This window comes from Orbicella franksi, chromosome 8, assembly GCF_964199315.1.
Source record: "Orbicella franksi chromosome 8, jaOrbFran1.1, whole genome shotgun sequence".
In the NCBI taxonomy this organism is placed as follows: domain Eukaryota; kingdom Metazoa; phylum Cnidaria; class Anthozoa; order Scleractinia; family Merulinidae; genus Orbicella; species Orbicella franksi.
Genome location: NC_138152.1, coordinates 18,710,928 through 18,725,567, shown reverse-complemented (window position 1 = coordinate 18,725,567; position 14,640 = coordinate 18,710,928). Strand labels below are relative to the sequence as shown.

Below are 14,640 nucleotides of genomic sequence, written 5' to 3'. Positions count from 1 at the left end.
CTAATTTAAGCTTCTTACATAGAAATAAGACATTAATCTTTAATGATGGGTTTCAGACATGACACGGTATTTAAAACTGGAGAATATTACAGGCAGGTTTAATGTGCCTTGCATTATGGATATCAAGATAGGTAAGGTGACATGGGATGATGACGTGGACGATAAATTCAAAGAAGAAAGAAGAAAGAAGTGGCCTCTTAAAGAGATAACAGGCTTCAGTATTCTTGGATTTATGGTATGTGCCTTCATATGTTACATACATGTACACTAAACACACAACCAGCCACAAAATTGGCCAATTCAATTTCTGAGCTGCCTGCTATTTGTAAAATAATATGTGTGTAAGTTATAAAGAGTATTTTAGGGAAAACAGACTCCAGGTTTTTTGGAACATGACGGAACCTTGACTGTGATCTTTGTCTCAGGAAAGTTAAGGCTGTGGTTAAAGAGGGGGGCATGGGGTCAGGGTGTGGTGTACATTTTCAATTACACTAGTGCTGTAGGACCAGGGGCGGGCCAGAAGACTCCTGAAATTTTCGTGCATGCATCATCCAACGAAAAATGACATCACATCTGGTTTGAACTGCACTTTGCAGCTTGTTTCACAAAGCAAGAAAATGGCGTTTCGATCATGTATGATTTCCCTCAAATTTGTAAACCATCAGTTTCATTTCATTTTATATTGAGGATGGAAAGATGTTGGAGGCACATTACTTCGACTTTTTTAGTAAAAATTTCGGGAAAAGAGAAAAGTTTATTATTGTTTTAAAGGAAAATAATGGAGAGCCGTCTTTCATTGTATGGCGAACTTTACATGTCTGCAAAACTGGTAATCCATGTATTTTTGAAGCAGAGTGGTTGGTGGCAGAATTAAAACTGGCAATATCCTCACTTACCTCAGTGTTTCTAAATTCATGTTTTTGGTTTTTTGTGGTCAGTCTATTAGTAATTACACTAGTGTCTTTACAATAGAAAAGATGTGATATTAATATCTAGCAAGTTACACTTTGGTATCATTCATACCAAAATTATAGTAATTTTCTGGTTCAATGTTTGCCTCTGATTTAATATGATTAAACTGCTGAAGTATATTTTTTAAAGCAATTTAATTCCATCAAAAGGGAATTGGTAATCTGAGAGCAATAATAAATTAGATCAACAAAGAGAAATCTACCACCATTGCTTTCATGGCCGATTGAAGACGAATCTAGGTCAGTACAAAATAAAAAAAATTGTATTGATTTGATCTGATTATGGAAATGTTGGGGGGTTGAAATGGGATCCTGGCTACGGGAGAGTAGGAATAGGGGCTAAGGGGGTGTGGGTGTGCTTGTGAATTTTAAGAACCCCTCTGAAAGTGAAAATGTACTGGAGGTTTGAAAAGTTTAAAGCAGAGGTAAAAATTTATGTACATTATATCTTGTTTATTAAGGTGGTAAATGAGCAAATACCCACAAGAGAAATACAAACATGAGCAGCACTTTTAGTAATTTCTCTTCAGTTTTCTTCTGAATTTCTCTTGTTAAACTGTTAACATAACATATTTACACTTGACTTTTGCTCTTAAACCCTTTTGTAGGGGCATTACTAACAAACACTTAACTACAGAGAAAGGTCATTACTAACAAATTAATATAGCTTTTTTTTTACATTTGTCTAGTTGTTGGTCTTTTTGTGACTGATGGAGGTCTCCAAAGTTCTCAATTGATTTTTAATTTTAGTGAATGTGTCACTTAGGAAGAGTCATTGAAATGATGACACAGTTTATGTTTGTCTTTTCTTAGGTGGTTACCTACTGCCACATGCACCCCACACTAGCCTGCAGTGCAGGCGTATTTTGGGTACCCGAAAGTGCACATTTTCATGTTTTCGTAATAGGCTGCCATCTTGGATTTGGTAACTGTGGAGGATTGGGGGGAGGAAATATTTGCTGAGGGAGTAGGCATTAAGTGGAAAAAATAAGCAATGGGGAGTGGGAGGGGAAGTTCAAGTGCCCCACCCCCTACCCCCCACCCCACCTCTGCACCAGCCCTCAACCAGTCAAGCATACAATTACAATCCAAGATGGCGCCATTGAAAACCCGACTAATTTAGCATTCGTTCCAAAATAATGCCTGCAGAGCTAGCTAACCCCACACAGGCATACAATGCCATGATTGAGATGATGCAACGTGCTTTTCCCATGTTTGACATACATGTAAGAGTATCAGTGGACCTGTCCAAATACGATGTCTTTACTGATAATGGAAATTGCAATAAAGATACAAGTCAAATTGAAAAAACCTTTGAAAATGAGTTGCCAATATGACAGGGATTAAAAGATAATGAACTTGGTCTGCAAACAGAGCAAATGAGAGGGTTTGAAGAAATTAAAGTTGCATATTCATGCTTGACCTCAGGGGGGTATTGGAACTTAGTGTTGCTGTCATTTAACACTCTTGAAACAAAAAAATAAATTTGATTACGACTGAGAAAAAATCATGACATGTCCAAATTACTGAATTGCCACTAAAACTATCCTCTTGCTTTTTTTTAAGGGGTTCACGTCCTGCCTGTAATGAAGTGTTTATCAATTAAGGGATTGCTTGGGGAAAACATATCTTGTTTAAGGTTCTTACCAATCGTAACATATTTTATGGCATCAGTTTGAGTCCTAAGCAAAAACATGAATTTGCGTCAGTGTTAATCAGCAAGAAAGTTCCGCAAAGCGCGTTATGTGTATGGGTCTATTCTTGAAGTGATACGATCTACAGCTCTCAAGTACTCTCAAGTGCTTGGCAATGGTAAATGTGATAAATGCGCTTCTGTTAATTTTGCACTTTTCTCTTAGTGTAATGCCTACCTAAGAGAATAGGATATTTGAATTGAGTGCAACTTACCTAGAATTCATTATTTCCACTCAAACGATGACTCCTGTGGAATTCAGCGACGAAGAAATGACGACATTTCGTGAAAACACGCCATCAAAACAGCATATTTCTGAAGAAAAAATTGCCCTGTTTTTCAAACAAACTGATATGATGAGGAAGAAGACAAAATTTTGTTTATCGTGGCCAAATAAGGCATTAAAAATATCCAGCCGATTGCAAAATATTGCCATTTTACTTACTGAGAGAACGATTATGCCTTATTCAAATTTGATTTTGCTGCTCAGACCACTTTTTTACCAGATGTGACGTCATTTTTGGTTGGATGATCTAGATACACAAAAAGTGACAGGCGTCGCAGAGTGCTCTCCCCCGCCCCTGTGTAGGACAAAAATTCAAAAAAGTCTGTGTTTCTTTTTTGTATTCTTGGTGTTGTGACCTTTTCCAAAATTGATTCGTTTTAGGAATTATCTCCAAAGAATGCATAAAATAGCATTTCAGAGCCTCTCATTTTCAAAATTTTCTGGGAGAGCATGCCCCCAGACCTTGCCAGAGGTTTCTCCCTTTGGCACTCAAGTCAGTGTCAGTTGTCTGCCTCATGAAACAAGCCCTCTACTCCCTAAATTAATGGGAACCCTGATTCATTATGATCGTTTTGAAATAATAATTGGCAAATTATGTGACCAGGCAGCTCATTGATAGCTCTCAGTAATATTCAAGCTGTAAGACGTAAGTTCTAAAATGTTTAAGTGTAAAATTAATAATTTGTTCATTTGTCAAAAGATAAGTTAGCAAACAACAGAAAGACAATCTTTTTGTGCCCACTCAGTTAGTATTTACATTTCAAATTAAACAAAATATGGCAAAAATAATGATAATTAATAGGTAAAACTGAGGCAAAAAGCAAAGAAGACGTTTCCCTTCATCTGAGGTTAAACCAATGGAGTGAGGAAAGGGCACCATTTTTGAAGCTCTGCATTTTCTTGAGTTATTGATCGGAAGCAGCAGGTGATTGATGTAAGCTTTCCATGTTATAGAGCCTCACAAAAAATCCCTCAAGGCCAACTGGCTATTCTTAGTGGCAATTGGCCCGCATAGTTGGCGGTTTTGATGGGTTTTGCTGGTGGGCTTTAGTAGCGTGGTATGAGTGGTAAGAATTGTGTCAGGTATGCCATGAAACCTCACTGAAAAACCCCAGGGATGCATAGATCAGATCTTCGCTCTGAGGAACATCATTAAGCAGTACATCGTGTATAACATCTCTTTGTACATCAATTCCATCAACTTCCTGGAAGCCTTTGACAGTGTGTACCACAACAGCCTGTCGAAGGTCTGCAATCATATGGAGTCCCTCTAAACATGGTCACACATATGGGGTTCTACCAGCAGTTCGAGTGCAGTGTCATTGTGGATGGAAATTTGTCAGATTGGTTCTCTGTGGATTCTCATGTGACAGGGATTAGTCATCTCTCCTATCCTCTTTCTGGCTGCCATTGATTGGATCATGCATAGGACAATGGCTGACAGACCCAGAGGCGTACAGTGGACATTATTTCCCCAACTTGAAGACCTTGACTTTGCCGATGACCTTGCTGCTCTCTCCACAACACATTGCCTCTTACAGGAAAAGACCAACAAATTCAGCAGGTTTGCCAGGCAGGCAGGCTTGACCATCAACATCTACAAGACCCAGGTTGTGTGCATCAATGCCATTCCAGATGTACCAATTACAGCAGGTGGTAAACCACTTCATTTGGTGAAGGAATTCACCTACATGGGAAGTCTTGTCGCAAAGGACAATGCAGCACAGAAGGACATCAAGGCAAGGCTTGGGAAAACTTGAAGTGCATTTTGCAGCATTCCAGCCTGCGTGGAAGTCAAGGCAGTGCAGCCTTAGGATGAAGCTTAGACTATACAACAGTACGGTCAAGCCAGTTGGGCTGTATGGCTCCGAGTGCTGGCGAGTGGTAAAAGGCAATATGGACAAGATAAGTGCCTTTCACAACGGATGTCTCAGGAGAATATGTCGCATCTTCTGGCCTAACAAGTTCACAAATGACGATTCAATGCTACCAGATGGCTTGGGCATGTCCTTAGTATGGACCAGGACTGCATCCCCAAGACTGCCCTCAGATGGACACCACCTGGAAGAAGGAAGCAAGAGCAGCCCATGACAACTTGGAGACATAGTGTGATGGCCAAGCTAAAAGAGATGGGCTTGACATGGGGTGCAACACAACATTCTGCAAAGGACCTGTGTCTTTGGAGGCAGACCGTTGATGCTTTATGTCCCACCCAGGATGAAGAGGACTAAGCAAGAGACCCCTGGTAAAAATCTTTCGATGATCTTGAAGGATCTCTTAATTTCATGAATAAGCAAATAAATAAATAAATAAATAAATAAATGCAAATAAATAAATGTTCATCGGTATCATTGAGGATCCTGTTGAGGATCCTTACAAGATCTTTAAAAATCCTTTTCAAGGTCCTCAATATTCTTGTCAGGGTCTGTAAGGGTTGTCAAATGTATTGTCAGGGTCTTTGAGGATCGTAATCTTTCTTGCCAGTAACTTCAATGATCTTCAGGAATTTTCGAATCATTGAACATTTGGGAGGATCGTTGCAAATGTCTTTAAAGCATCGTTTATTTAAGGATCTTTGCAAGATCTTTTGACCAAGGGTCTGGAATTGTTCGACAACTAATACAGTGTTAACTGTAGGTGAAAATGTTAATGCCTTTGTATCTTACTATTTGTAGTATTGAGGTCTCAATTTTGTATGAAGTTACGCTTATGAACTTTTTTTTCATACCCAGCCACCTGCCTGAGCTATCTTTGAGAATGGTCTTACATTTTTAGTGTTCCCAAATTCGCAACTAGTCGATCAGAAGCCATGGCTACTGTCCTCATATCTGTGATATCAAATCACTGACCAATATGGCCGGAATTTTAGTGGAATCTGGGCATGTTAACTTTTTTTTTTGTTAACTTCCTAATCGTACCTTCTTACGTCTTGCCATCAAAGACAAACCATGGCTCGACCAATCTCAGCTGATATACCACCAGTTCCCCAAAAAGGTACAGTTAGGTATGAATATCGATTAATTTTACAGATGTCATTACATTGCATTGATCTTTGACATTAATGTTACAGGTTTATAACCACAGAAGGTCCTGTTATGAACGCTATAATCGGGAATGGTGTTTAAAGTTGGCAACACTAGAGGACGCTGAAAAAGGTAAGGTGCAAATGATTTTAAAAAATTAGTTTTACTAAGCATAAAACGGAGGTAGAGATTCTGTCCTCTGAGTTCCATCCTTAGAGCATTTCACAACTATTGACAAGTTAACTTTTTGGTAGCCTGAAGTCCCGTTCCCCACCAAACAAATTACCATGTTTACAGTTATACTTCTGCACCCGCCATGATCTGGCAGAAAGTGTGCAGCATTTTCAGATACTTGTGTGGAGGTGAAATCCTCTCATTATTATGTCAAGTTCTTTGAGTGTTCTTTTTACCCCTCAATCAATGTTTTCATGACAAATGTTTTCGAAGTTTAAGTCCTTTTTCACTAAGTTTAATACCGTACATAGTTATAATACTAAGCATGCGGCTAAATAGTCTTACTAGCTTCCAAAACCACGAACAAATGACGAAAAATTTACTATTTGATTCCAAGGCCCTAAGACATGAAATGCTATTGACCACGATACCAAACGTTTGCGAATTGCTTCATTCAAAAATAAACTAAAGCTACAAGGCAAAAGTCGATTTTCTTTGTATTACACTCTAAGATATTGCCATGCCTCTATATAATTATGTATCTTGTTTCTCACTTTAGTTTATATATAACATATCTATTAACTCTAGGATATAGCTAATAGGTATGATCTCGGCTTCTCATTACTTTGTTTTTCTGGTGTATATCGTACTATATATATAGGTGTGCGTGTGTCTGTGTTTGTTGTGTTTCCGACCATATTATTCATAGTCAGCTTGTAAACTGGCAATCTGGCATTTTTGACCCACTGGTTATTTCAGGTTGCCAGTACCCTTAATTAATTGTAACTTTTAGTTAATTTTAATCAATTTGCAAGATGAAGGTTAAAATAAAGGATGTTGTGTGTGTTGGCTATTGATTACACACACTGTGTTTGTTTGATTACTGTTGACAACTTCAGTATAGAAGGTTTTGGGTTTGAATCCCGGCCAGACAACTTTGTCTCACTCAACTCACTTGATCAATTGCTTTAAACTGCTATTCTTGTCTCCTTCACCTTCACATCCGAAATCAAATAAGATGTTGAAGATCCCATGACATTGTTTGATAGCAGGGGTTTCGTTCACATTTTCAGCAGGAAGGTAGCTATTTTTTAACAGGCGTGCTAAACTGTTTCAACTGAACTTCTTTATAAGAAAAACTTTCCTGTAGATGGCCAAACCAGGCTGGCAAAATTGTCCTCACAGCCGGTCAATTTGCCTGCTGCCGGGCCCTTAACGACGTTCCTCTTTCTCAGGGTACCATAGGCCGGGTGGGTATCCACAGTCGCCTTTACAAACTGACCGTTGACTTCACTCATACTTCATATGTAAAGCGCCATGAGACTTTTGATATGTGCGTTATATAAGAATCATTATTGATTCAAAAGAAGTATTTTAATAGCTTTCTTTCCATCTGTTGAAGCTTTCTTAACAGTAGAGGTGCAACTGTACCTATGGGCCCCGTCTGTAGGTTAGATTTTTCAGTGGTCTTCGCCGGTGTCCATCATTGAAAACGAATTTTGTTAAACGTAGCTTTCACCTATCGTTTGTCTGTTTGTCACTACCGTGAGCCTACTGCGATAAGTTGTTTTTCTGTGAGTATTGGGGGATCAGTATGGGGTCAGTTCTTTGGAGATTAGGTTGCTGTTTTTTTTGTTTTGTTTCTGAAAGTGACTACCACAAGTGACCACCAGCTAGGTGAGGACCCGATCTGAATATCACTGATTTCACTGGAATCCAATTATGAACACAATGCCGCCCTTTTTTTAATAAATGGTGCAGTAAAATTCGTATTCTTTTTCTTGCAGCGTTTCAGCAATTCTTTGGATGTATAGAAGTAGAGTTGACAAGTGTTATTTTGGAACAACTGATTGCACAGCTAATGGAGATCAAAGGGTGGTTCACCGTGCAAAGACTCTACAGATTTTTAGCAAGTTCTATTCTTATAGTATACGAAGGTGACACTAAACAGTCGTTCAGTATCCCACAAACCTTCGAGGAGAAGGACACAAGGTCAGATTTGAACGTCATTCATCATCAAGCCTTAAAGGACCGTCAGCGAGAACTGGCTCCAGGGAAAACTTTGGTAGAGACAAGAATGATTGACACTGCTCATGTGTTTGCGTCATCAGATGTTGATGACAACTATTTATTTGGCTTGGAGAATATTATATCAACAGTTCAAAAATTGCATGCGAATATATGAGAATGGAATTTTGTTGAACGTGTGGATATCTCCTATTCGTTTTTCGAGATATAGCAAGTAAATGTTTCAATACCGCTATTACTGTGCAGTGTTTTGATACAAATGTATTTTGCTGATCGATAACGTAAACATGTTGGGTAGGTACGCCACACTTGAAATAGATTTAGGGCAGCCAATGAATGCTTTTTTCGTTTCAAGTACTAACTTCTTGCCAAGGACCATTCCAATCTCCAGATATGGTAAATTTCCTGATCTTAGCCCAACAGATTGCTCACTCTCTGTCAGACCCGTGGAGCGTCGTAATGCGCAGACATGCACCAGAACAGTTTAGCTTTCATCACACGAACATGGTGTTGGTAGAAGAAATGCGTAAACACATGAATACGCGCAAAGCATGTGGGTACGACAAGTTACCGCCCAGGCTGATTAAGGATTCTGCTTCTGCGATCGCCAAGCCGCTGACAGTGCTATTCAACTGCTCTATTGATCAGAGTAGGTATCCGGCATCTTGGAAGATGGGACAGATTACACCACTATTCAAAAAGGACGATGAACTAAATAAAGCAAATTACAGGCCGGTTACTGTACTTCCTGCGCTAAATAATATATTTGAAAGACTCCTGGCAGCGCAGCTCGGTGATTTCTATAGCTCGATTCTATCGGACTATATCAGCTCTTATAGAAAATTTCACGGCTGTGAAACTTCCTGCTACTCATGACGGAGGAATGGAGAAGGATGAGAGATCAAGGGGACACTGTGGCAGTTGTATCTATGGACTTGTCAAAGGCGTTTGATGTAATCCAACACTCTCTTCTTGTGAAGCTCAAAGCCTACGGATTGGACCAGGCAAGTTGTGCCCTGATTAAGGACTACCTTTCCTCAAGGAATCAGAGGGTCAAGATAGGGGATACTTTTTCAGTGGCTACATGCAAGACGAGGCGTGCCTCAGGGAAGCGTCCTCGGTCCCATGTTTTTCGATATTTTCATAAATGACATTTTCTTGTTTTGCGGGGATGTTCAGTTAAATGCTTATGCAGACGATCACCAAATATATTCATCGGACAGTGATCCTGTTGCGCTAGATGGGCGCATGCGTAACGCAGTCGAGACAGTAAACCGGTGGTACCGGCAAAATGGAATGTTAGCCAATGAAAGCAAACATCAGGCTTTGATCCTGGGAAAATCGGAATACACCTGCTCGTTTCCTAAAAAGGACTCAATTGACATTTTAGGAATGAACATTGATAACAATTTAGATTTTCAAAATTACATATGTCTTATTTGCAAAAAAGTCAACAACCGGTTTAATGTAATGCTTAGGTTCAGAAACCCTATTTCCAAAGACATTTTAGTGAAACTATATAAGGCCTACATAGTCCCTCATTTTTTTTTTTTTCTTTATTGAAACAAATTGATATTAATACAGCAAATTAGTTACTTACCTACATAATTATAATAACAACTAATATTACTAATACTAATAATATAATACAACTAATTAGTACTAATAATACTACAATACTACAATACCTACAACACTAAAAAACACCAATATCACTAACAATAGACGGTAACCAAAAAAAAAAATTCCAACAAACTATAACTAAATATTTACAAAATATAATGTAAATAACATATTAATTAGTATTACATGGGTCAACATACAGAAAGTGAATGCATATTAACACCTTTAAATAATTAAGCTTTTACAAAAGGCGACACTATCCATTTAGCTTCAAAGAAATCCTTTGTTTTTTTACTATGCAGACTTATATATTTTTCCGTTTCATATTTTACAGCAATTTTCTTTTTAAATCCATATATATTTGGAAGAATTTGACTTCTTCTACAATCCCATAAGTACAATTTCCCAATTATAATTAGATAGTTTAGCAGCTTGGCAGAAGGGGAGTTTTGTGGTATCATTCCAACTAAAACATCTTGCAACGAAAGTCGAATGTTTTCCTTTAAAAGTTGATGCCAAAATACTTCGAAGTCACGCCAGAAATCTATCGAGTAAGGACAGAGATACAGGAAGTGATATAGAGTTTCTGGTTCAGATGAACAAAATGAGCACGAGTCGTTCATTTTAAAGCCAATTTTGTAAAGTTTAGCATTAGTGTAAAGAATGGAGTTAAGAATTTTGAATTGAAATGCCTTAACATATGCTTCAAGAGCAACACTATGTGGGATCGTAAAAATTTGTTTAACTTCCTCGAGTGTAAAATGAAATTCATTTTGCAGCTTGTTTACAATAGTTGGAAAAAGAGCCTTTCTGCTTACAAGTAAAGTATAATAGTCTTTAGATTTCTTCTTTGTCACATCAAATATATTTTCGTCAATTTTTAGAGAAAGTTCACCTGTTGTTGATTTATGAGTACTATTTTTTAAAATGGAAGGAATGGAGTGTCGAAGACCAGCCCAAACTAAAAAATCAGTTTTCGAAATCCTGTTAGAAACTAGGGAAAAGGAATCTTTGTTATTTAAATCAAAGGATAGATCGCTGATATGAACTACACCAGCTTCGAAATAGCTTTTATAATGAACTGTTTTATTATTAATGAGTATTTGTTTGTTATTCCAAAGAATATAACGCCAGTTTTTTTCTGCACAGAACATATCTCTAAATTCTGACCACCACTGCAGTAATTCTAGATAGAATAGAGAAATATTCAGTGGAAGGATGCTAACATCATAGTTGCAATGAAACAAGAAAAGGCCGCCAAAGCGTTCTAGGTGATATGTCAGATACCTTTTCCAGGTGCCATCATTTGAGCTAACTATTCGTTTTAGCCATGCCAATCGAAGCGATATTATCATGCTATCAAAATCAATCATCTTTAAACCTCCGTTGGAGTGTTCATTTATCGCCGATCTACGTGTGACTTTATCAGGACCATTCCATAAGAATTGAAATGATAACTGGTTTAACTGACTTACCAATTCTTGTGGGGTAGGTATTAAAGATGACACATAAACAAATTTCGGGATTAATAGAGATTTGATAAGTGTAATTTTGCCATAAATAGAAAGACCTCTTGAGGACCAAATTCTAGTCAGGTTTTTAATACTGTCTAATCTTTCTATGAAATTCTTTTCAATAAGCAATTTTTGATCATACGTGTAATAAATTCCTAGAGCCTTTATCGGTTCGTTAGGCCATTTAATCCCAAAAGGCTGTACTTTGCAGTTCCTTGAAGAACCTATCCACATAGCTTCCGTTTTGAAACAATTAATCTGTAAGCCAGAGACAAAAAGAGCAGTAGCAGAGCTTGTGCCGGCAAGTATTGCTGTCGTATCATCTGCGTATTGAAGAATTTTTGTCTCCTCACTCCCAATAGAGATACCTTTTATATCTTTATTCTGTCGAATCGCAATTGCTAATATTTCTATAGTAACTACAAAGAGGTAAGGAGAGAGCGGGTCCCCCTGTCGTACCCCACGTTCAAGCTTAAAGTATTCGGATGAAAGTCCGTTTATCACACAGCTTTGTATGTTTCTGTAGAACGTTTTAACCCAATGGATGAAATTAGGGCCAAAATTGAAGGATTTTAAACAATAGAGAAGAAAATCCCATTCTACGCTATCAAATGCCTTTTCAAAATCAATAAATATCATTAGTATATTCTCAGCTCCGACTATTGCATTTCTAGCTCTCTGATTGGCTCAAAAACTCCGACTATGAGCCATTAGTCGGAGTTTTACCTTATATGGAAAACAGTGCGCCAAGTTTAAAAATTTTCCGCTCTGTAAAATTGTTGAAATAAAAATCGGCGGCAAAAACCCGATTAAGAATATACTAAAACAATTATTCCATTCGACCTTGTTGGATATGAAGTGATCATAACCAACTCGCGCTACGCGCTCGTTGGTTATTTATCACTTCATATCCAACGCGGTTTCATGGAATAATTGTTAATTAGTCCCGGAATACTTTCTTTTGCAGTGAAATCCATAATATCAAAAACTGATCTAATTGTTTCGCCTATATATCGGTCTTTCACGTATCCAGTTTGGTTATGGTGTATAATGTTTGGAAGAACATTTTTAATTCTTGTGGCGATCACCTTAGACATAACTTTTGTGTCAACGTTTACGAGAGAGATTGGACGCCAGTTCTCAATATAAGAACGATCTTTTCCTTTTTTTTCTATTAGAGTAATTACCGCTTGTTTTTGAGAACAAGACATTTCACCTTTTTCAAAGCTTTCGTTCACGCATTTAAGAAAAGGATCGCTTATTAAAGGCCAGAACAATTTGTAGAATTCTATAGGAATTCCGTCATTCCCGGGAGTTTTGTTGGTTTGAAAACTTTCGAGGATATTGTAACATTCCTCAGCTGAAATTTTGCCTTCGCAGGTTAACATTTGTTCTTCGGTTAATTGAGGTATATTCAAATTCTCTAGAAACTTTACAATGTTCTGACGGTTTTCCGCATCACTATTTGAACTTTTATATAGCTCTCGATAAAATCGTTTTTGTTCTTGAAGAATGCCAAAAGGATCTGTTTTTACGACGCCGCTGATGACTAGTTTCCTTATATGCTTTTTTACATGATTTCTTTTTTCTAAGTTTAGGAAATATTTGGTACTTTTTTCGCCGTGTTCATGCCAACGTGCTCGGGCACGGATTATTATTCCGTTGACTTTTTCATCATAAAATGATTCGAGCTTATCCTTAGCCGCATTTAAATTGTTACCATTCGAATCATTGGAGTCCGTTTCGAAAACCTGTTTCGCTTCAGTATATTCTTTTTCAAGTTTTGATCCTCTTTCGTTTCTCTCCTTTGCCTTCTTTTTGGAGTATGTTATAGCATGAGCTCTTATATTATATTTTATCCAGTCCCAAATATTACGGTGGTCGGAAAGTTCTTTTCGGCCTTCCGCGATCCAAATTGGTACCATTTTCGTAAGGTCATCAATGTACTCATCATCCTCCAATATGTAGGTGTTCATCTTCCAGAACCCAGGACCTTTAGCCTCTTTGTCCACGTTCCCAAATTCTAAATAGATAGCAGAATGGTCAGTTCTGATGGCGGGGATTACATTTATGGCTTTGACCCAGTCATGTAAATTGTTAGAAATCAACCAATAATCAAGGCGACAAAATATCGGCGGAGATCGTTGACTCCAGGTAAAACTTTTAGTTTGCGGGTTTTTAACTCTCCATATATCTACAAGATCTAGTTGACTTTGGACATCGTTGATGCAATTTATCACAGATTTCCTAGGTGTCATTATGCCACCTTTTTTGTCCAGTGTAGGATTCAGAGGACAATTGAAATCACCTCCAATCACAATATTTTCTTCTGAATCTAAATTTTCGGTTTGCAGCTTAGTTAACACATTTTTGAGGAATTTAATGATGTCTTCGTCTTTGTTTGGTGCATAAATGTTTACAAGAACATACATTTTATCTTTGATAGCGGCTTTAACAACGATGTACCTCCCCGATGTATCTACAATTTGAGAGTGAATAATGCAATCAAGACCTTTTTTGATTAAGATTGCAACACCTCGAGAGTTTGAGCTCCCATGGGAGCAAATAAGTTCTGCACCCCATTCGTTTTTCCATTTTAACTGTGTTGACAATGTCGAATGAGTTTCTTGGAGGAATATTATATCAGAGTTTCGTTTTCGACAGAACGTGAAAATTGTTCGCCTTTTTCTGAAATTGCTTAGCCCCTTCGCATTGAGAGAAAGTAGATTAAGAGGGTGATCGGTCATTAGAGCTGAATTGGGGAAGTGGTATTATAGAAGAAGTCATAATACGAAATTGACATCGATGGTATAGCAGAGTGCAAGAAAATATAGTGCACATAAACCGATAATATCGCCCTAAAACAAATTATTAATCTACAGAAAAACATACAGTAACATATAAAGTAAGAGGTTTCCGGAGCAATCACATTTTTAGTTGAACAAGGAGGGTTAAATAATTTAGTACTTATTACACACATAAACCTTAAACTAAACTTAACTATTGATGTGCTGTTGCGCTGCGACCGCTTTGGCTTTGGTTTCCGCTGTTTCCTGTATCCATAATGAGACCGTAGTATGGGAGATTGGTTGTTTCTTCACCTCTGTAGATTTGCCCGTTTATAATTAGCTTATCAACTTTGAAATAGGCTGTTTGCTTTCTCTGTTTGGCCTTTTTCAAGATGGGATATAACGTTCTCTGTATTTCATCAATTTCCCGGGGGAAATCATTCGCGATTGAAATGTTGGTGTTTTTCAAGTTTTTAACAAAAGACCAAACATACTCCTTGTCTTGAAAGAAGCTAAATTTAGCTATAATAGGCCTTGAT

At 37.8% G+C, this 14,640-nt stretch overlaps 1 protein-coding gene across 5 annotated transcripts in view; it reads left to right on the top strand.

The window, feature by feature from the left end:
* LOC145495224 (inositol polyphosphate multikinase-like) overlaps positions 1 to 11,506 on the top strand; it is a 341,608-nt gene extending 330,102 nt beyond the window's left edge. For all 5 annotated transcript variants that reach the window (XM_081474816.1, XM_081474813.1, XM_081474815.1 and 2 more), the window contains 3 exons: positions 57 to 235; positions 6,021 to 6,105; positions 7,935 to 11,506. In XM_081474816.1, coding sequence (XP_081330942.1) covers positions 57 to 235; positions 6,021 to 6,105; positions 7,935 to 8,332 — 662 coding nt within the window. In that variant the 3' untranslated portion in view covers positions 8,333 to 11,506. The remainder of the gene's footprint in view (positions 1 to 56; positions 236 to 6,020; positions 6,106 to 7,934) is intronic.
* The last annotated feature ends 3,134 nt before the right edge of the window (positions 11,507 to 14,640 follow it).